Source organism: Mus musculus, chromosome 7 (assembly GCF_000001635.26).
Source record: "Mus musculus strain C57BL/6J chromosome 7, GRCm38.p6 C57BL/6J".
NCBI classification, from domain to species: Eukaryota; Metazoa; Chordata; class Mammalia; order Rodentia; family Muridae; genus Mus; species Mus musculus.
The window spans coordinates 67,951,381-67,974,819 of NC_000073.6; the positions used below are offsets into that span (position 1 = coordinate 67,951,381).

The 23,439-nt window shown below is 49.4% G+C and overlaps 1 protein-coding gene across 4 annotated transcripts in view; it reads left to right on the forward strand.

Annotated features, from left to right (window-relative positions):
- The first annotated feature begins 876 nt into the window (after positions 1 to 876).
- Igf1r (insulin-like growth factor I receptor) overlaps positions 877 to 23,439 on the forward strand; it is a 281,412-nt gene continuing 258,849 nt past the window's right edge. For 3 of the 4 annotated variants that reach the window (XM_006540641.4, XM_006540643.4, XM_006540642.4), the window contains exon 1: positions 962 to 1,572. In XM_006540641.4, the coding sequence (XP_006540704.1) occupies positions 1,479 to 1,572 (94 nt within the window). In that variant the 5' untranslated portion in view covers positions 962 to 1,478. Of the gene's footprint in view, positions 1,573 to 23,439 lie in introns of all 4 variants that reach the window. The other variant, NM_010513.2, reaches the window with a different exon arrangement.

Genomic DNA, 23,439 nt, shown 5'->3' on the forward strand with positions numbered 1-23,439 from the left:
TTTGCAACAGCTGCAAGAAACAATGAAGCTTTTTCACGGAGTCGGCCAGCGCGCTCTCCAGCCGCGCTGTTGTTGTTTTCAATGAAGCTCCGAGGCCGCACTCCCCGCCCACCGCGCCCGCAGCCCGCCCGCTCTGCTGCCCGCCCGCCCTGCCGCCGCCCCCCTGGCCACCGAGTCCCACCGGCGCCCCGGGCATTGTTTTTTGGAGTCCTGCGGGAGGGGAGGGTGCGGACAGGGCCGGCCGGCGCAGTGCGGGTGGGGGCGGAAGCGTGGGCGCGCGCGTGGCTCAGTGTGCGCGCGGGGGCCGGCGCGGGTGGAGGCGCGGGGGGCGGTGCCTCCTGGGCCCGGCTCCCCACGCCCGCGCTCCGCTCCGCACGTCCCTGCGATCCCGAACTCCGGCTCTTGGCGCCTGCCGAGTCGGGGCCCGGCCCTCGGCGCGCCGGGACTGCGGCTGTAGCCGCTTGGAGTGTGCGCGCGGGCACGTGTGCGCGGCCCCGAGAGCGCGCGCGTAGAGCCCCCAGTGTGTGGCGGCGGCGGCGGCGGCGCGGTGAGGCTGAGGTTCTTGTTTACCAGCATTAACTCCGCTGAGCGGAAAAAAAAAGGAGGGGGGGGGGGAACCGAGGAGGAGCGAGCGCACCGGGCGAACTCGAGAGAGGCGAGCGACAGGGAAGCTGCCTGCGAGCCTGTCCCGGCGCGCCCGGCGCTCGCAGACCCTCGGCCCCGCTCTCCGGACCCTCCACGCCTCTCCCCGTGCCTGCGAGAGCTCCACGGCACGCGGCGTGCTCGGCTTTGACCTTCAGCGAGCCGGAGCCCCCGCGCACGGAGTCGGCGGCGGGCGGGGGCCGACGCGGGGCGGCGGGAGCGCTGAGCGCTGCGCGGCCGCCGCTTTGTGTGTGTCCTGGATTTGGGAAGGAGCTCGCGGCGGCGGCGCTGAGGGAGGAGGCGGCGGCGAGCGGAGCCCAGAGGAGGAGGAGGAGCCGGAGGAGGGGGAACCGCTCATTCATTTCCACTCCGCATTTCTGCCCCTCGCCGGCCTCGCCCGCGCCCGGGACTTCGGACCAGTCTCGCCAACTGCGTCGCGCTCTCCCGCCGCGTAGGCTCCGGTGGTCGTTCCCTCCGGGGATCGGGTGGCGTTTGTCCTCGCCTGCGGCGATTTGGGCTTTGCTCCTCTTTCTGTACAGTTTTCCTCCTTCTTCTGCATCTCTGCGTTTGCAAATGGAGGCCGACGACGCCGACAGCCCGCCCCGGCGCGCCCCGGCTTCCCGACTCCGCCGCCCCGTGGGCCGCTGCTGCCGGCGCTGAGGGGCCGCCCCGCGCCACCCTCCTTGTCCACGCCGCTTTCCGAGGATCGTCGCCTGCGCTCTTGTTTTTGGACGAGAGTGAGGACTGAGTTGGAGACTTTTTTTTTCTTTTTTTCTTTTCTTTTTTTTTTTTTTTTCTATTTTTGAGAAAAGGGAATTTCGTCCCAAATAAAAGGAATGAAGTCTGGCTCCGGAGGAGGGTCCCCGACCTCGCTGTGGGGGCTCGTGTTTCTCTCCGCCGCGCTCTCTCTCTGGCCGACGAGTGGAGAAAGTGAGTATTTGCCCGCCGCCCGCGGCCACTGCGGGAACTTTTCCTCCGAGGGGCTGCGCCCTGTTTGGGAAAACCCAGTTGCCACGGGCGCAGCTGTCGGACTTCGGGGCTCGGGAGTGGAGGGTGGGGCTCTCTCGGAAGGCCGGAGTAGAGCAGGGCCCGAGAGTTCACGACTCAGGAGCTCCTAGAGCCCTAGCTCAGCGCATCTGCGCGCGGGAAGGGCCTTAGGGCTTTCTCTTTCGCTGTCCGGGGAGCGCTGTCCCGCACGCGGCCTGGTGGGTGGGCAGTGCCTTCTCGCTGGCGGGTCAGGGGCAGCCCCCGCGTAGGCGCTTGGTGGGGAAGTTGGCGTCTGGGTGGCCTCGGGAACCCCGCTACTCTCGCCCCCCCCCCTCCGGGGCGCTCCACTTGGCACCCCAGCGCCCATCCCGCGCAGCTCACCATGACAGCACCCTTGGAGGCTCCACGGGTGGTTGCTGGGGTAGACCTAGTGCTCCGTGGCGGCAATTCGGAGCCTCCTACCCTGCGGGGTGTAAGTTGTTCTTGAGGGGGAGATACAGGATGGTTGGAAGCCTCGCGGCCCCAGGACACGTTTCCAAACATCAGGGCGCAGCCTCCTATCACCCAACTTGTTGGGCCCATCGACCCCCTCAGGTTCTTGGCCTTTCGCTTCTCTGGAGCCTGTGGGCGTCTACCCACCTACCCCAAGGCTTGATAACTTGGACAGTCCAGTGTGGCCTTGGGGTGCAGGGTGTGCCCACCATTTTCCTCTAGGAAAGTGTGAACTTGGGACTTTCTTCGTGGGGGGAGGGTTGGATGATCCTCGGCTTAGGGGCTCTCAGTTTCTATCCAGCTCTGGACACTTTTTTCCCAGAGCGTCTTAGTAAGAGGAGATAGGTACGTCCACCCTTGTGCAGAGTCGACGTGCTTTTCCACACACACGTGTTCAGCGCGGATTTAGGTGCATCCACAGCCACACGACCGCGAGGGGAGAACCGGACTCCCAGCCTGGGGGAGAGATGTGTGCGGTGGGTTGAGCTGCGACGGGATCTGTAGTGTGGTAGTGGACGGGTGGTTGTTTTGTTTTGCGAGCGCGGAGCCCTGGCCTTGGTTTTGTTGTGGCCAAAGTTGTGGTGCACTGCCAACACCTCCCCCCCCCCCCCCCCCGCTCTGCACTTCCTTTGTACATACTTAATAAGCAGTATCGCTCATGCTTGCTATCGCTTGCAATCTGATAGCTTTTGTTTTGGTGGTGTCGGGTAGGAGTAGGTGGTGGTGGGGGGTGTCTCTGGGAATGAGAACTCTCCACAGTGTATGCGGGCAGGAGGAGGAGGAGGGGGTTTTGTTCTCGAGAAAAACAGTGTGGCATACTGGTGCTTTAGAGATGGTAGAGTAATTTGAACGCGATTAAAAGTTTAAATGCAGTCTCCGAGTAGGGGCTGGGGAAGTGAGGGCGTGCGGATGAGTAATGTTTGCAGAATGTATGCAGGTGGTGCCTATTAACTTCGAAAAATCACGACCTAGCCTTGAGTTGGGGTGGGGGGGGGGTGTGACACGATGGAGCCTGCTAGGGACCCTACCGCTGCCGTAGTTCACAAAGGCTGTTTCTATAAACAAACCCTTGAGCCTCTTTTAAGAAATATCTATGATGGAGTCCGAGTAGTTCTTAAAAGAACTATAGCTATAGTAAGACTAGAGAAAGACTCGCAGACTATGGCCGACCTCACAAATCTGGGCTCTCCTGCCCTTTGTTTTCCAAACTTTGAGCACACTGGATTGGGTGAAAGGCGGTTAGATGGTGTTTGGGGGCAGGGAAGATTTCTAGCCTTTAAGGACTAAATATGGTTTAGAAGACACTAGGAACGAGTCCATTTTCCTATGGCATCTTATTGTACTGTGTACATCTCTACTTTTGCTATTTAACAGCAGAAGTTCTGCAATGCAAAGAAGCAGTGGTGGCCTTGCCTTGCTTCTTGGGGCAGGATGCAGGCATCCGAAACAGGACGGAGCTGGGTCTTGCTGAAGGATATTCTTTGTCCAGAGCAGGGGCAGCAGGAGAAGGGTCTTTCATTGTGTTGTTTTTAATCCGGTGGGGACCAAACGCTTCCTGAGAGCCGCCTTTTATGATGGTCAATTTCCTAAAGTTTGATGGCCATCCTGAAAGCACTTGGGATCCTGGTTAGGGCCTGCTAAAGTTCTGTCTGGGTGTCTGCCCTTCCCTCTTTACAGCTGAAGGGTTAAGTTTTAGCCCCAAAGGTGCTAAACCACATAACTGAGGAGAAAGTCTCTGGGTGCCAGCAGAGGCAGTCTTCCAGCCATACAGGTATTAGGTTTAAGGAATGGTGATTCTTTGGAGTGCGACATCTGTGGATATGTTTTCATCTTTAACTTGGGACTGTGGAAGTTTCTTGAAGAAAGGCAGCCCTGCAGACATGTTTGTTTTGTAGCGGGAGAATGAGCAGACCTAGGAAAGGGAGCAGCCAGATAATGTAGGGCCGCTTTCTGTTTTGAAAATCAACATGCACTTGAGAGTTATTGTGGTTGTCTCCTAAAAAGGATTGAGTCATCTTTCTGCCGAGGGCACGGTAAAATCCTATTGTCAGAGGAAAGGAGGTATGTGCAATGTTGGTGTTTAAAGAAGTTAGTGCTTTATTACCTACCAGAAGGAGAGCCCAGAATAAGAACTTCAGAAAGAACCTAACTAGCAAATTATAGTTTAGGTTTTGATGCAGGGAAATAGCAAGTCAACTATACTTTGTGGAGGGCCAGACTGGTGCGGGTTCAGGGCTTGAAGTTTAAAAGGTCATATGTTTGAATTGTCAAAAGGATTAGAAAAGACCATCTCTGAAAGATCCAAGGGTTGAACATCCGGGCGCTTAAAATATTAAAAACAGAGAAAATAAGTTATAAACTGCCTAATCTTGTATGAACACTACATGAACTTACATGAAATGTTCAGCCAATCCATAGGGAGAGACAAATTGCTCACCAGATATTGGGGAGGACAAACTGGGAAGTGATTGTTAAGGGGTCCAGGATTTGGGGCAGGTGTGTGTGTGTGTGTGTGTGTGTGTGTGTGTGTGTGCGCGTGCGAGTGCGCGTGTGCGTGTGTGTGATGAAAGTGTTTTAGCTTCAGTTTGTGGTGATGGTTGTACAAATTCTCAATGTACTAAAAAAAAAAATTGAATTGTATGGTTGAAAACAGTGACCTGGGGGGGGGGTATGTGAGTAACATCTGAACCTGTTTTGTTTTTTTTTTTTAATTTTTTTTCAAAGATTGAGAAGAATGCATTGTGCTACCTTAAGCCTTAAAATCTGACTAAGATTATTCAGTAAACATAGGTGCAGGTTTGAGTTGGTCTCTCCCCCCCACCCCCAAATTCATGAGCTTTTAAGATCCATGAATTCCTGCAGTACAGCAGATTGGTAATTGAAGCTGTAACAGCGGGGATTGGATGCCAGGCAAGAAACAGACAAGTAGAGGGAAAGGAATCTTGCTCTTCCTTGGCTTGGTAAATGGAGGGATGGATGGAGTCAACCGGGACAGCACACCAGTGCTAATGAAGGTGTGAGCTCCATAGTGAAAGCCCTCAAACAGAACCTGAAGTGAACTTCTGCAGGGCTCAGGAGCCTAAGGCAAGGGGCGTGTTTCTATCTACAGCTTTCCAGTAGAGAAGTAGTATGATGTTAGCCACACGGAAGGAACTTCTTCCCTCCTGTAGTAGCCACAAGTGGTCCTGATGCAGAGGAAGGACCGCTTACTGTAGGGCAGTGCGCGTGCGACTTTCCTTTTCTTTTTCTTTTTCTTTTTTCTTTAATTTACAAGTTTTATTTCTTAAAATCTCCAGAATCTGAGAAGGTGCATCTTGGTTGGTTACAGTTGTTGTTTAGGAACCTGTAGCCTTAACAGTTTTGTTTTGTTTTTAATAAAAATAAATAAATAAAATTAATTTTAGGCACACAGTCAAGTGGTTTTGTTTTCAAACTGGCGTGCCTTTATCTAAATGTACTTTGCCTTTTCCGTAGGAACAGACCTAGACGGGAATGTTTGCATTGGGTTTTTGGTCTCTGTCTCCAGGTCATCTGTTGGTGATCTCTTGTTATGGTTGCAAGGTATAGATCAGTAATGAACATCAGTGAGATCATCTTCACTCCTTGTCCGTCTGTCTCCCTGTTCATCTGTATGTCTGTCTGTCCTTCCTTCCTCCCCCCCCCCCCCCCGGGAGCCCTGAGAGCACTTTAGTTTTCCTTTTAATGTGGTTTCATTTGGTTTGTCAGAATGCACTTCAAGTGACTGAGTCTAGCCAGCAGTTAGTGGGCCCTTACTGTGTGAAAGCTGAAGTGAATGCTAGGTGGCGCGATCACCAGGAGAGGAAGGACGGACTCCCCTTGCTGTTGCCTTTGGTTCCACTCTCCCTGTATTTGCAGGAGAGGCCCTTTACAAAAACTAACAATCTACTGTAGGCTTAGCTGGTCTGGTGTGTAGCCAGTGCTACACTGTTCTTACCCTCTCAGGCTCCCTCATATTGGAATTTCACCACAGACCATGGCCCACGGATACCTGTCCATCTAGTTGGGCGTCTTTGTAACACTGGTGTGACAGTCGTGGTTAACGCTGCCTGTGTAACGTCATGCTGGATGCACTCATAGACCTGTAAGCCTAGGCAGGGGGAAACGCCAGTTTGAGGGCAGCCTGTGCTAAGTAGTGACACCTTGTCTCCAAAATCAACCCCCCCCCCCCCAGGGATATTCATAAGTGTTGCCTGGCTTGGAAGGTGGGACCAGTTGCAGAGGTGTTTCCCATGTATACATTGCTTTCACAGTTTGGAGATAATCATTAGGAAGTGTTCAGAATTCCAAATCTTTTGTAATTTAAAAACGAATGGACTTTTTTTTTTTTAAGTATGGGGGAGGGGGTGTAAGAACGAGACAGAGAGGCAATTGTACCTTTAAAAGAATTTTTTTTTTTTTTTTTGAATCATAAAGCACACAAGACAGGTTTTTCTCTGGTTTGTGATTTTCTCCGATTTGTTTTCAAGACTCATTTAAAACTCAAACTCTAGTTCGTGGAAGAGGTATTTGTGCCCGGAGGCCAGCTTGCTTTGAACTGCTTTTCTTAGCCAGCGTGTGACAGGTGCTATCTGAGCACCAGAAATGAACGCCTTTCAGTAGTACTAAGTATGTAATACTTCCACACGTGCTGTGGCCACGGCGGCTCTTGGCTTCTCCGTCTGAGACGCCCGATGCACGTGAAAGACAGCAAACAGGCTGTACGGTGTGATGATGCACTCGGAGCTTCCTGTAAGTAGTGTTTGGCAGCAGGTCTGCAAGAGGAAGTTTCCAAGTTCCTTATAAAGACGTGTTATTTGGGACGGGCGCAGTCCTAGTGTTCGGTGACGCTGAGATCTGTGGACATTGGGGAGTGCGTGGCTGATGTCCAGGATTGGTAAAGATTAAAGATTAGAATGTGTACAGGTGCCTTGTCTCGATCCCCTCACCCCCTGGGTCTGACTTGTTCAGAGAAGAGGACATGGGCTTGTGAAAACAGTAAACAAAGGATCTTTAAAACGAGTTAGTTCGCTATCTCAGCAGATGTAGTTCCTTAGCATGATGAAGTCCGTTTCTTTTCTTAAATTGTTTGGAATCCTTTAACTGAAAGTACTAGCCTCCTTGATTTGGTGACTTTGGATTTCTGGAGATGGATGCCATGTGTTCTCACGCGTGCCAGTTTTCCTTACTCTTTATTACTGTGATGGGGTTTAGAGCCCTAAGGTTGCTATGTCCCTACTTGAGTGAGAATTCATCCACTTTCTTCCATAAATACCCTGGGTACTCACAAGGCTCCATTCTCTGGGTTAGAAACGCTGATACCATAATGAGTCTTACCACCAGTTTTTCAGAGTATGAATTGAGCCACAGAAATCACGGCTATGTTTGCATAAAGAACTAAGAAGCTAGTGAGCAAGGCTTTAATTTTTCTTTCTTTTGGGTCGCAAATTGTAAGGATTTATAAACTCACAGATTGCTATTCAGGCATTACTCGAACAGAACAAAAACTGGCGTCCTTTATGTTGAGTGATGAACAGTGGGACTGTGGTGACTTCCACAGATAACGACGCTGCTGTTTGGTTTTATATTTATCCTCAAGTTGGTTACTGCTGGTATGGGATGCGTCTTGAGGCTTAGGGAGTATCCCTCCTGTATTTTCTGGTAGGCTTGACACAATTTCTCATGGAGTATCTGGTGGCCTGCTAAAGAAGAAGAATGTGGCCATGTTGGAAGTGTGTATTGCAGAGAGAAGAATGTCTGTCCCAAATTGTTTACTTTGCAGTGGAATGTCAGAAACAACTTTGGAGAGACCCCGAGGTTGCTTTCTTGATTTTTGTTTTTTTCCTAGAGATGGTCTTGTGGTGTAGCCCACACTGGCCTTGGACTTGATCTACCCTTGCCTCAGAGTACAGGGATCACCCATAGGCCTGTACCACCGAAGTTGGCTAGGCACCTCTTGAAGCGTTTGTAGAAAGGAGTTTATCATTATTACAGAAAATTCCTCCTGGTAGTAGGAGCTGAAGGCTTCAAACTCTATCTTTTTACTTCACACCTCCCTGCAGGAGTTACATAAATGCCAGCTCCTCACAGTGGCACATGTGCATCCAGATGGGCATGTTTGTCCAGGTGTGCATGCGTGCACTCCTCCACCCACAGAGACTGAGTGACCGACTGAGGTGCATAGCTCCTGGGCTTCTGTGTACTTAAACTTGCCAGTTTCTTTTTAAACACGGCACTTCCTTTAAGCTGGCTTTGGAGTTGTCGTTTTTAAGATTAATCTTTATGTGGGTAACACATGTTTTATGGTATTGAAGCCTAAATTGTTTTACAGATCAGAACTTGAAAGTTCCTGAGGTATTTTGCTTATCTATAAGTTGATTATTGGGGGAGTGTGTCAGATCGAGTAAATGAGACACGTACCGTAAGGCACAGAAGCCTGATGATATTAGATAGCAGTGAGTTAGTGTACAGGTATTTTTCTCCCAATTTGAATTATTTTAGTAACCTTTGATAAGTAGCTGAAAGAAATAAGTAGCACCTGTGCAGATTTCAGGTAACAGCCGTCTGTCCGGTTGACTGGACATTTGACAAGACCATTCTGAGTCACTAGCCGTCCACTCTGTTTAGACAGTCAGTGAATTCTTCACCAGTTCATCATGCCTAGCTGTGTCTTACGGTGTTCATTCTCTCCGACAGTTCTCCCTGGGCATCACTGTACTGAGGGAACGCACAGGGACGCCCCGCCGATGGTTCTGGTGTCCACTTTGGGGCGTTACTGGCTTCGTGATGTCTGTTGAGCCACAATGTAGAAGAGCTGGATCCTAGAGACTTCCGTTGCTAAGAGCGGCCTTTCTTGGTTGGATGCTGTATTCTCCCCATTTCTTCTAGCACGCTCACCAGTGAGCTTTTCAGTCACCAAGATTGGCTGCGATGGAAGGTCTAGTTAACCTCAGCTCTGCTTCCTGCCCTTTTCTGAAGAGAGTGCTTAATTGAATGTTTCCTCTCAACTTCACTGAGTCACTTGAAATCATGCAGATTTGCCCCATCCTGGCTCCACCCCCATCCAGTCCAGACCTGCATCCCAACCCTTTGAGTAGACAGGGCATACTTACTGGCCTTTGAGATACTTCTAAGTGCCATAAAGATCCCTGGGCTTGCTTACCAAGCCTGCTTCCTCGCTGTGTACCGCAGGCGAGTCCCCAGTCTTAATGTGAAGTCCAAGGCCCCTCGTATTGGGCTGTAGTAGATCCTCATAAAGACCTCGCTGTCAGGATCCACATTGATCCCCAGAGTTCTGCATGAGTGGGCTCTGATGATCCCCCACTCCAGCTTTTGCCCTCTTTCTGTGACTTGGCATGAATTCCACCACAGTCTTCTGCCCCCCTCCCCGCAATGGACATTGGAAAGCCCCTCTGGAACAATGGAAGGTCACGTGGGCCTAGATTCCTCTGGGCCGTCCATCAGTTCTCTGATATAAAACATGCCACTTCTCTGAGTTTGAGCAAATAGGCGGAGACTCGGGATGACTGTGAAAGACGGTTCTCCTTGTCTCTGTAAACGGCAAAATAAAATTATCTTCTACTATATTTAGAAAAATTAAACTCAGGAAAATTTGGCGGAAATGTGGATTTTTAAGTTTCATTACTTTTTGAGTGTGTGTGGGGGGTGTCCAGTTTTGGATGTTGGTACTGTAAAGTTGGGCCGATAGGGTAGGCTTCCGGTCAACTCCTCCCAGGCCCCCCCAGCACTTTCTAGGGTTTTAATATGTGAGAGATGCCGCCCTTGATGTCCTACCCGCCGCCTTCTCCTTCACATGAGGCTGTTAGCGTTTCTCTAACTGCACAGCTCTAACTTTCCCCTCCCTCCCTTTGAGTTCAGGCACCACCAGGCCGCACACTGAGAAGTCTCCCTCGGGCTTTGTCCTTTCCCTGTCATGACTTACCGGGATGAGGAGTGGCGAGGGAGGCTGGTTTGAATGCCAGTTCTTCAGTAGCACAGTCAGATTAATTTTGTGCCTTTGTTTCCTCCTCTGTGAAATGGGGTGAAGGGCGATTGCCATCAAGCCTAAGAGACCAGTGTTTAATCCCTGGGACTCATGGTGGGAGGGAGAACCAACTCTCCAAGGTAGACTCCCCCCCCCCCCACGGGTACTCTGTGGCATGCCTCCCCACCCCCAACAAATAAATACGGGAAATCAAAGGTACAGGCCTGTAATCCCAGCATGTGGAAGGCAGAGGCAGAGACAGGTGAATCTCATTGAGTTTAAGACCAGCCTAGTCTACATATGTAGTGAGTTCTGGGCCAGCCAGTGCTACATAGTGAGACCTTGTCTCAAAAACAAAAACAAAAAACCACCAAAACAAAAACAAAAACGTTAACCCTTTCTGAGTTCCGTTATTTTATCCCCTCCCGCCATCCCCCCCCCCCCAAAGGGTAGCCAGCTCCACTCTGTTCACCTTCCATTTTACAGTTGTTTGTCATAGTTTCTTCCTCAATCCTTTCTCTCGTTAGTTTCTGCCAGGGTCTTAGAACGGGTCCTATCTGCACTTTGTCCGCCTCACCGATGCGAAGTCGCCATCTAGCGGCCACATAGGGAGTTCAGCCATCTCCCTGGCTGAAGTAGGTGTTGTCCAGAGGAGGAAGAAAGCCAATCCCCTTAAAGTTCCTCAGCCTTTCCCTGCTGATGGTGACTGAGAAATGGTTGCAAGAAAATGTGGGTACACCAGGCTTCTTTAGAGATCGCCGGGCTGTGGTTTAGGATACAGCTTGTTTAACTGTTCAGAGAGCGGCTCAGAGAAGCAACTGTATTCCGAAGTGAGGTACCCTTCCTGTAAAACCCAGAGGGTCTTACAGTCCTAAGAGTACCCTACCCCCAGGCCATGAGACCTTTACGTGTGTGCAGTTTTAAAATATTTCTTATGAGAGATTAATAAACAATACTGCTAGGACCAACAAGATGGCTCGGCCAGTGAAGGAGCTTGCTGCCAAGTCTGCCTCTGAGTTCAGTTCCTGGGACTCAGCACAGTAGGAGAATAGAACTGACTCCTGCACGTTGTCCTGTGGCCTCCATATGTGTGTCGTGACACTTGCACGACCCCTCCCAGATAAACGTAATTAAAACGTTTTGAGAAGGCTGCCAATTAATTTCGAATGGCATATTCATAGAGCAAGGTCTGTCTTTGACCTCTCTGCTTAAACATAGAGTGACACTTCAAATTTCGCTCTGAAGTGCGTCCCCTTGGGCTGCTTCATGTAGTTAAAATGTCTACCCAACAGTCCTGATGACAGACCATCACAGGCAGCTCCATTACTCCCTGTGTTGGAGGCACTGTGTCAGACTTTTTTGGTTTTGTCCTCAGAACTTATTGATAATTTCTCAATCTACTCTCCCATTTCCCCAGTGACACTGTATCTAGTGGTCACGTTCTTCCCTGGTGGCTCTTTGTTTTTTAATTTTAACTGGGAGATAGCTCATTTGCTGGGCTGAGAGAGGACTTCAGTGTGTTTTCTGCCCAGACATTTCAGGCAGCTCCACCTGCTGTTTCTCAGGCAGGCCCTGACTGAAGCCAGATGTTGAACACACTAGATTTTCACTGCCCTAGATTGGTTCAGAGCACAGCATATATACTAAGTGTTCAATAAATGTGCGTTCTGTAATACAAGGTTTGCTTCGCTAAGATGTGAAAGAATAATTAAATAATTTACAAGTTTGCCCCCCTTAAGGCCAGACAACAGTTGATTGTACGTTTCTGACTTTTTACACGTGATGCACTGAACCTGTTCTTCCCCATCATAGGGGAGGGGACAGTTTCTCTACTACCTTTGAACACCAGGAAGTAGCCAGATGTTTGGTGGGTAAGAGATGCTCAGGAAATGGCAGACTTCTTAAAGGGACCACCTGTAGGTCATTCACTTGGATGCATGTACCGTTCATTGACAGCGAAGGTCTTATATCGTCCTTGCCATAGTAGCTTAGCCCTTGGAGACTTTTTTTTTTAAAGATTTATTTATTTATTTATTATATGTAAGTACACTGTAGCTGTCCTCAGACACTCCAGAAGAGGGTGTCAGATCTCGTTACGGATGGTTGTGAGCCACCATGTGGTTGCTGGGATTTGAACTTCGGACCTTCGGAAGAGCAGTCGGGTGCTCTTACCCACTGAGCCATCTCACCAGCCCCCTTGGAGACATTTTTATCACACCAGTTACTACATAGCACTTAGAAGCAGTAGAATGATGTTCAGGTCTTTTGTTCCAAGAACTGGGCAAAAAACAAAGCAAAATACCCAACACTTTAGAAAAGCCATCTGCAGATCTAGTCTTGTATCCCTGAGGTGGGTGACCACGCCCCTTAAGCTTCATTCTGATGAGAAGACAAGACTGATTTGCCATTATCAGTTCCTTTGTGTGTAGTGTACGCTGAACCATTGGGCAGCCAGCTGCCTCATAAAAGGTTGCTGTCTTCAGGTTGGCAGTGGCTGCCTGTCCCTCTGCGGTGGATCCTGAGGATTGTGTTCCTTCTCCTTCAGGAATGACCCTGGGTCCCTGGAAGAGTTGTTATGCTTGTTCAGCCTTTGGATTCCAAAACCAGGCAGTGAGGGTGGTTTCCTTGGGAGGGTCGTTTGGATGAGACCAGCAAAAAAGTTGCCTCGCATCCCGGCAGGCGCAGTAGCCAGGTCTTAGATGCTTGTCCTTTGAGTTCCTGACACGGACTGTCAAGAGTTTATGATAGGGGTATCGGTAAACCTCACCTCTACAGAATTGAGTTTACTTAGCCTAGGATGCTGTAAGGGGACTGCTGAACTTAAAACCCACAGGTCATTGCTAAAAGCTTGATGCTCCTGAGGTGGTCTGTTTCCTGTAGAAAAATGTCAACAGAATCATTGAACGCAGTATGTTTTATTTCAAGTGTGGCCTATAGAAAAAGCATTTTTGAAAACTCACCCGCCTCACGGCTGAGCTGAGTGGACGTGAGCTCACCTGCCTACCCTGCCTTTAGGGAAGCCGGCTCTCCCCAGGTACTTGGTGGCATGCTAGAGCGGGAAGCACGGACCTTGGTTGGTACCCACCTGTAAATTGAAAAAGTGCCACTCTAGCAGGCATGCCAAAGGGAATTAGCAGTAATGTTTTTAAGATGCCCGCCAGAAACAGGCAGTAGAAGGCATCTAGCAAACGAATGTGTGGATTTTTGTCCTCCCACGTGGCTGTGAGGCCCCCGGGGATTCCTGTCTTTTAGTCCTCCTAGCAGCCCCTGGGAAAATGGTGGAGGAGGGAAACATTGTTATATCAGTTATTTTGGCTTAAACCTGAGAAGCCGAGGTTGGAGAGATGGCTTAGCAGTTAAGAGCACTGGAATTAGAACCCAGGTTCACTTCTCAGCACCCACATGATGACTTAACAACCACCTGTAACTAGCTACAGAGGTCCGGTGCTGCCTTCTGGCTTCTGCGGACGACTGTGCAGACAAGCACCGGTACAAGTAGAATAATAATTAAAAGCTTGAGGAAGTATGAGGTTTTTGGAAGCACAGTTCAAGGCCATATCCTCACCTGAGACATGGAAGTAAGAGCTTTGAAGTTGGGGAAGGGTTGGATACAAAGCCCTGTTTCTGTACAGAGACTTAGTGGCCTTTCCCCCCACCCCCCACTGCCCCCAAAATTTGTTGTCCTGTTGTCCTCTTGGGAAAAAAAAAAATCAAGAACAGTGGAACAGCTTTAGCTTGAAATTTGAAATGCTACAGAATCCAGAACTTGCATCCATTGCCTCAGTGCCAAGGAAGTTTCCCTGATTTTAGAGCATTTTGGATTTTCAGATTAGGGCTACTTGGCAGCGTCTACGCAGATATCCCCAGATCCAAACATCCCTGTCTCGGAAGCACTTCTGGTCCTGTCATTTCACATACTGTCAAATAGTAATAGGAAGTTTATGTTCAGCACCAAATTATGGGATCTGAGATCAAAAACAAAAACCCCAAACACCCACACACACCAACACCCCCCCACACACACGCACACGCGCGCACGCGCGCGCGCACACACACACACACACACACACACACCTTTGGAGGTCCAGTCTTTGTGCTGCTGAAGAGCTGAGGGAGCCTTAGTGTGCCACCAGTATTTAGTTCAGAGTGGTGAAGACAGCATCCTGGGGGTGGGGGCGTGGGGTGGCAGGCAGTAGCCTGCTCAGATGGAGTGGAAGGTGGGCGTGAGAACCAAGGGCACTGGAGGGAGTTGACTGATGCTTGGGTAATGGGAAACCGTAAAGCTTTTGGAGCCTGTGATCAGAGGAGTAAGAGCTTTCAAGAGGCCGCTGTGGGACCAGCACTGGAGACTGGGGATGGTGTCACAGGGAGGCACTGAGCAGAGAGCCAGGGAGGGCCAGGCCATCGCTAGACCCAGGATCTGAGGAGCAGGGGCACACTGCATAGTGACTTGGCTCTGAGGCATGGCAGTGGGGGTGAGTGATGTGCTGGAGGGGTTAGTGAGATGTGACCCTGGGCCCAGAGGAGGGGACCCTGTAGAATGTGGCCCATGGCTCTGTGTTAGCAGCTGCAAGTCTGAGGTCAGCAGCATAAAGCAGGCCCTTGAGGAAGCCCAGGGTGAGGAACCTGCTTCTAGTGGGGTCTTGAGTTAGCCTTCCTTCCGGAGACTGCAGAACTTACCTGGGGATTAAAACTGGCTTCGGGAAAAGGGGTCGTGCGTGGTGTTTGCGGTCAAGATGCTTCTTTCCTCCAAAAATAAACGTTCCAGCTTTCCAAGAAGACACTCCCACAGTTATTTGCTGGGTGCCTCTTTCTGAGTTTCAGAGCCACCCAGGCCAAAGGAGATTCTTGCTTACTTGTAGGCTGTGTCGGGTGGGCCTGAGGCTGGCCCTGCCCTCTGCCACTGCATTGATCTTGGCTCCCAGTGGTTGAGACAAGCAAGCAGCTCCTTCTACCCACGTAGTGCCAGCCAGCATGGTAGGATGATTTCCAGCCCTTGCCAATGTGGTGTCCCAGCCTGGGCTGCGACTAGTGCATTTTAACATTCACTCCTTTGTGACTTTAAATGGGTCGGGCACACGGGGATTCTTGATGAGAACAGTTGAGGGGCTTTAGCCAAGGGACAGAGGGACAGAGCTCCCAGCTGGCCGGCCTGCAACTGGAGCCATTCATTTCATTTCCACTCACAACAAGTCTAAAAATGTGGTCACACATGAGGTGCCCTAGGAAGGTGGCATCATTTGGTCTGTGGGAGTTTTAGTGCATTCTGAAATTTACGGCATTAAGTGACTCAGTTTCCCCCACACACATCCCCCCCACCCCCAAATTCAGCAAAGTAGGCTGCAGACTGTTTCAGCCTGCTTGCTTCATTCCCCAGACTTGTTTGGCGAGCTCTGTTCAATCTTGAGCCTCAGCTGTGTCCTGCTCCCCCGGCTCCCCTCTTTCCTCATCTAGGAAACGGAAGGAAGTCTCGCAAGTACTTTCTTAGTGATGCTGGACAAAGCCATTGAACTCTGCCCTCCCTGGGTTCCAGATGGTGGATGCTGCTGTTCTTCCCAGCAGAGGGGATACGCAGTGGAAGATAGTTTGGAGGAGGAGGAGGGGGTGGGGAAGAACACTCTCCTGGCTGTGTGCTGATCGGATGCTTGCCTCTTAGCTACACCTGTTGGTGTTGACCATGAAGGTTTCACACCCTGCCAGTGGACAGAAACGTTCCTCGTCTGTCCATCTGTCTGTCCTTCCTGCTTGTCTTCTCTGCCTTTTCTGTCTTCTCGTCGTGTTCCTGCCTTTAGGGGCAAGGGTTGAAGCATCTTCTTCCAGAAGACAGATCTGGGTTCTGATACCCTTTAAAGGAGGCTCCTGTGCCCCACTCAAGTGGCCGAAGGACAGAAATGAGTGGTTGGTGCATTATGATGTGGGCAGAGCCTTGTGTCCCTTTGCTCTTGGCCCTTTTCAAGGATGGGGTAGTAATTGGAGGTCACGTAGCTTCTGGGTAGGAACCAGATCGAGGGGCCAAGTGTGTCCCACGGTGTGTGTCTGCGCACGCCTTTAACCCAGCACTCAGGAAGCAGAGGCACAAGTATTTCTGCTCATTTGAGGCTGGCCTGAGCTATGAAGTGAGGCTTGTTTTTTTGGATTTTTTGTTTGTTTAAAAAGCCAAGTCAGGAGTATGGGAATAGGGTGGGGGTTTAAGTTCCCAGCCAGATTTTGGATTCACGATTTGAAGTGCCAAGATCTATGTTTCTAGATGACTGGTAAGATTAGCTGAAGTTAAGGGTGGGACAAGTTGAAATCCTTTGGTCCTTGTAGATCAAGGGCTTCCCATAGGGATAGGAGGAGTTCCCAGAGATGACCCCGGCAGTATGTGGAGAACAAGAAAGCTCCAGTGGGACCCTGACACATAGAACCTGGTAAATGAGTTCTTGTAGGTCAGCCTTCCTTGAGTACAGAGCAGGAGCCTGCCTCTTATTACGCTTCTAGATTCCACACCCCCTTCCCCACTTCCTCAGGACCTGCATTCAAGCCTACCCATGCCTGGTTGTGCTTGGTAGGAGGTAGAAGTATCTTTTGAGCTTGGGCTATTCAGCCACCTTCACAAATCATAGTCAATAGTAATGATAGTTTGCTTTTCTAACCAAACATCTCTTAGGAGTTGGAGGGATTCCTTTGGTTTAGAGCTAATTCCTTGAGCTCAGTCAGCCCCACTAAGTCACTGATGAACTGAAGTCAGAGCCGCGGTTGATGCTACTTCATACCTCTTCCTATGAAGTTGTCAGAAAACCAGTCGGTAACAAGAGTAGCACGTGGAAAGATTGGAGCCGAGAGCCTCGGCAATGTAAATGGTGGACACCTGAATGTGGTGTAGGCTCCTCCAAAGGTAAATGCGGAGTTACCATGATATAGCCATTCCACTTCGGAGTAGATGCCCCATCGTGTAAACTAGCATTTACCCATATTTGTACACAGTTAATGACGAGTGAGGTTTAAAAGCCAAGGTGAAAGCAGACCAAGGACCCGTGGAAGCTGATTGAGTACACAGAACGTGACGTACGTACAATGGAATGCTGGTCAGACTTAGGCGGTGGGTCTGTTCCGAGCTGTAGGGAGGATGAATGTTGAACGTGGTATGCGAAGTGAAACTTGAGTTGTGTGTATTTCACTATGTTTTTAAGAAGAAAAAAAAAGCTGTCCATCACATTGCATAGTGACATCATACCATGTGAGCTATGGGCGAGACATTCCAGGCCAGTGTCCCAGGCCTCAGTGGAAGTGCAGGGACACCTGGGGGAGCTGGGTGTCATGGGGCTGAGTCTGCCTTCTGCAGCTGGACACCTTTTCTCCCAAGGAAATCAAGTCCAGAGTCAAACGCTAGTGCCGGCTAGTGTTGTTGCCATCCCAGGGGAAGCTTATTGCTAATTGTTTTTTTTTTTTTTTAATTTATTATTTTCTCATTTTTCCAGAAGAGAGTCTTGTTTAGATGTTTGGTTCCCTCCCTGATTGTACTGGAAGTTTTTTATTTGCTCTAACAGCTCAACTTTTAAATTTTTTTTAATGGCAAATGGACTGCCCCATCACATAGAGAGATGGAAGGAAGAGATTGGATGCAGTAGTCGAGAATTCAAGGGTCTGGAAGTTGAAACTGGCCAGAGGTTTTTCCTCATAGGTGAAGAACTCGGAGCACTTTCAAGTCCGCTGCTGCTTGAGGTCATAGGACACGTGCTGTGGGGCTTAGGCCAGCGTTGCCTCAACACCTCCCCAGAATGTACTCTTTGGGGCCAGCCCTTTGGATGTGGTTGTCTCAATCTAGTTTAACAAGGCACAGGACTCAGGCCTGGACCTGCCGAATTCCAGACAGGTAGTCAAGCCTGTCTGGCAGCGAAAGGAGCTTCCTCCACCCCAGTGACCCACCGCAGCTCCTCTTGGCCTGTGACCCATGGGAAGAGCCATTGCTCTCTGTCTGCGAGTCAGACTAGTGTTTCCCTGGATGCCAGAAGCGAACCTGACTGATCCTTCTTGCCTTTTCCAAACTGGTACCCCTGTCTCTGTGTGTCTGCTTTGCCTGACCATCCCATGGGAGGTGTTACCAAGCCCAAGGTGGTGAGACCCATCTCTCACTTGGTGGTAGGCAGTGGGGATGTCTCAGTTAGCTAATTTGCTATCACAGATTACAGAGACCGAGGCTGAGCGGCTGGGACAGACACCTCTTGGTAAGCGCTGGGTCCAGCATTGAGATATCAGCTACTTCAGTTTCCTATCTCACCAATAGTAAATGTCTGCTTGCTGTGTTTTCATGTGGCAAGGAGAGCAACTGAAGACACTGATCCCATCCTGTGACAGTTTCCGCATGACCTCTTTCCAGCCTAATCTTGTTCCAGAGGGCCTACCTTTTAATACCATCCCTTCAGATGGAAGACTTGGAGCTTCCATCTGACATTTTAGGGGCACTTAGTCATCCAGTCTGTAACAACAGAGTGATGTGCTGTAGTTCCGGATTCTCAGTGTCCTGCTATTTATTTATTTATTTATTTATTTTACTTTTTTGGCCAAATCTGAGAGTGGATTGCAGATTAACTGTGAGACAAGTGAAACTGGACAACTAATTGTACATTTCAGCCCTTCATATCCATGGGCTCGCATTCATGAATTCGGCCAGGCACAGGTTAGGAATATCTGTAGTTCCGGATTCTCAGTGTCGTGCTATTTATTTATTTATTTATTTATTTATTTATTTATTTTACTTTCTTGGCCAAATCTGAGAGTGGATTGCAGATTAACTGTGAGACAAGTGAAACTGGACACCTAATTGTACATTTCAGCCCTTCATATCCATGGGCTCGCATTCATGAATTCGGCCAGGCACAGGTTAGGAATATCTGTAGTTCCGGATTCTCAGTGTCATGCTAGTGCTATTTATTTATTTATTTATTTATTTATTTATTTATTTTACTTTCTTGGCCAAATCTGAGAGTGGATTGCAGATTAACTGTGAGACAAGTGAAACTGGACACCTAATTGTACATTTCAGCCCTTCATATCCATGGGCTCGCATTCATGAATTCGGCCAGGCACAGGTTAGGAATATTTGGGGGTGGGGAGAAAGAAGACGCATGCTGTATTGAAACTGGAAACTTGTTACTCATTATTATTCTCTGAGGAAAACATTATGACGTGTGTTGTACCTGGTACTGCCCATCTTCTAGGGGTGATTGACAGATGGGGGAAGTGAGGCACGCAGATGCTTTTTGTCTTAAGACTCTCCCTGACATTGTGGGCTTTTTGTGTGTGTGTGTGTGTAGGGATCTTGGAATCAGTCCCCCACCAATGCTGAGAGACCACTGTATGTGTTTGGAGAACAGCAGTGTGTATAGCCCATTGCTTTTTTTAAACCGGATGCCCTCTGAGAGGCCCCCGCTTACACGTGCCTCCATCTCCCACTTTAGGAAAGATAAAACTGCTTATTTTGAGCTCTGCAGGAGCTACCTGAGGACATTATACTCTGGAGGAATTGTAACTTGAAAACCCAGTTCCACATAACTCCCTGTCTTGGTGACTGTGGTCTTATCGGACCTCTGGAATCAGGTCAGAAGTGGCTCATCTGGAACCTCCCCCAGGGTTCCGTTCTGTGGAGCCGACAGCAGCACCGGTGGGCTGCACAGGTTGCAGCCGCGCCAGGCCCCCACAGCTGCTCCTTCAGAGCCGGTGAAACCATGAGTCTTTCTCCTCAGCACATCCAGAAGGCTGGGGAGGCTGCTGCTAATTGTTTATAAGCATTAACTGTTTACCAGTCATACTTGCTATTTTGAATCTGACCCTGCTATTATGTTGTTTGTTTCTGTTCACAGCTGAGCCTTAAGATGGGTAGGTTTTTGTGGTGAGTCACTCCCGTGATGGTAAAACCAGTATCGATCAAGCTACTCTGCTAATCCTGGGAGCCGTCTAGAGAGATGAAACAGTCTGAAGGACCCCTTCACCTGGGACCCCCACACCCCACACCCAACCCCCAACCCCAGAGTCTCTGTATTCAGGTCAGGAGAACATGGGCTGTCTGCAGCTCTGAATCCTCCAAGGGGCCCACGCTTCTTAGAAGCCATGCTCCATTAGAGGAAGGGGAGACAAGCCCCTGAGAGAATTTCTCAGACTCCATCCAGATTACCTGCTGGTGTTCTCAGGAGCCATGCACGTTTGTGGAGAGTCAGGGACTGTGTGAAGTCCTGGGATGTTGAAGGTTGGTTAGAGTTGCCTGAGGGCAGCTGTGCTGGTTGCTGTGAATTCCTTGAAGCTGTACGGTGAAGTATTGAGTGTCAGAGCTAAGCTGGAAGTGGTGAGGAAAGACCATAGTGATTGGATTCTTCTTTCTATATCCTGGGAATACAGGGCCACCAGCTCACACCCTCCACACTGAAGTCCCCTGGGCAGATTTATTACCATGTCACCATTAATGTGTGCCAGCTTTGGAGTCCTGAGGAGAAAAGTCCCCAAGGGCCCAGAGGGATGTTCTGATTTGTCTGTGGTACCTGTGGAAGAGCCTAGATATCGCTGGATTCACTGTCAGTGGGCAGTAGAATTGAGCCGATTGATGTTGCTTTTTCAAAGAGTAGGGGGCAGCTCACAGGCCCCTTGAAATGCTTGGGCAGAGCTAAATTCCATTTGGTAGGGATTGGAGAGGGGTGGATCAGCGTTCAGGAGCCTGTGGAAGGATATACACCGTGTAAGATACAGCCACGCCTTGCTACTTGCTTGCCTCGAAGAGGTCTCGTATTAACCAGTTAGGAATCTGAACAGACACACTTGGTGTTGCTGACAGTGGAAACCAAGGAAGAGATCATTGTGTCACCCAAATTCTGATGTCCCCATGGAGGATCAGGCCTGACTAGGCTTGAGGTCGGGACTTGATGTGTGATGGGGCTCAGAACAAGGTAGAAGTATATTGAGGAATGAGGCCAGGCTATGGAGAGCCCATTGTTTCTTTAGAGCAAAGGAATTCTTTGTGTCTTTTTAAAGAAACACTCATGGCTCCTGTTGTTTGACTAGGACTTTAAGCTTTTTGAGGGTAGGGTGGATTATAGAGAAAATAGGAGAAGACTGTCTCCGAGAAGCTGGAGGACCTCTATGGCTTACTTCAGTGGGCCTTGCAAAGGCTGCTCTTCATTGCTCTTGGGCTTGAGTGCGCTGCTTGGGGGACAGGTTGACTCAGGATGCCAGGCAAAGGGCCATTCAGTGACTTTACATAACTCTTTCTGCTTCCCTCCTAGGTCAGCATTCACTTTTTTAAAGCTTGTCCTCTAACATTGCCTGCTCATCTAGTTGTGTGTTTGATCCGTAAGGAAAGCAATTGGGATTGTGCTATAAATTACAGTACCTTCCCAGTGCTAGAGGACTCCTGACTCCTCCACATCCTACCCAGGGATGATGAAGGTTCCTGCTGGAGTTTTTGTCACATCAGGAAGGTGCTCTGTTCCCCTACAGCATAGCAGACCTAACCACAGTAGTGTCTGCTCCTGGGTGGAGTTCATGAGTGTCTCTCCTGGATACTGGTATAGTCTTTTGGTAAAGTGAGTCGGGCAGGTGGGCTGGTCTAAGAGCCCTGGCCCAGGTGTGAGCATTCCCCCATGTTGTCTCTCTCAGGCCTTTGCAAAGCCTTTTGCTGTATTTGGCCAGGAGTAGTGTCTCCCTGGGAACAAATGAAAGTTGTTTACAGGCAGAGTAGGGGACATTTGGAGATGTAAAGTGCCTAGCGTCCTCATTGCATTCCAGGTTCAACTTTGGGGAGGCGTGACAAAGCTGAAGTGCGAGGCAGCAGACTGTGTGTGTAGAAAGCTCTCAGCCCCTCTTAACAGATCAGGAAACAAAACCCTGTTTGTAGAGGGCAAGTTCCAGTTGAGCGTTTAATTATGGGGGTGACATTTGTGGCACTAGAGAGAGACTGGGGCTTCCTGGCCGCCTCATTTTTTTTCTGGCCCGGGTTCCCTCGAGTCTCCACTCGTTTTAAGATTTGAAAAACTAACGTAGGATGCCTAAGATTTTTTAAATTCCTGGCTTTGGAGACCTGACTACAGAAAAGAGCCAGGGTTTTCTGGCTGGCCATTTGAGGCTCTGCAGTTTCTCACTTCCTGCTTCATAGCCTCCAGGGTTTGTAATGCCTGCAGGCTTCCCCCTTCCAGTTTAAAAGCAGCCATTGACAGAAAAATAAATAGAAAAATCTCTCTCCAGAAATTCTACTTCCTGTTGTTGTCACTGCGCTCTGACAAATAGCTTGGCCAGTTCAGGCTCTCGTTGGGGCTTTTTCAAAGGGATTCTTGGACTCTTTCTGCTTGGATAGACTGTAAGGAGGTGATAAGTTAAAAGAACCGCGGCTTAATCAGCAGAGTGCAGAGGCTGCAGTTTAGGGTCTGTTTTGGCTTTTGGAGCTTGTGAATGTGATACAAGTAGCAGCCATCTGCACAGTTGGGGCAAACTAAGCACCAGTCGCTTCCTCCGTAATGTTTCAGTGTTAATTTTTAAAAGGTATATTTAGACACAAATGACCTTTTGTGACACCATGGAGGGATTGGGAATACTTATGGTACAATAAGGAAGAAGGATCCAAAGAAATCCAGCCAGTATCTGAATAGCAGACTTGATGGATATTACCCCCCCCCCCCTGCAGTGGACCTGAGAGTTCAGATGTGTCCTTGCTGTAGAGTTTATTTACCTAGTTTGAAGATTCTGGGCTCCTGTGTGCTAATTTGAGAAAGATGGAGTTTTACGGGTGATGTATTGCTCCTCCAAGTGCGTGCCTATGAATCATTTTGTCTGTGGTGAGTGGACACCCCCTACCCCCATACAGGAGCCTAAGCAGTTGAAGCAGTGTATCTTGTATGCTTGGTCAGAGACAGTATTTCTGGGTGGTTTCCTAGTGCCCGGTGTCTACTCCATAGCAGAGTAAATTGGTTTTGGAGACTTGGTTGTTAGCTTGTTGTGAAGAGCCTTTAGCATCCTTCCCTGAGGTTACTGTGGGGTCCTCCTAGAACACACCTGTTTTTATAGTGTATGATTAATTGATACGGTGCATCGGTTGTGTTGTATGTATCGTTATATGATTAATTGATAAACTGCTCTGCATACACGTTTGTAAATATGTGTGAGATGCTGTGTCATTAAATACCATGGCTAATTGCAGTACTGCTGCTATATTGACTATACTGTGCGTGTCATTATAATACGTGGTTAATTAACCCACTGGCCAGACAGCCATGTTCTGGAGGGATCTTGTTTCAGTACTCAGTGGCAAGTCCGAGGTTGTACTGAAGTAAATAAGTGGGAGATCATTGTCCTTAGTGTGTTTTGTTTTTTCTCAT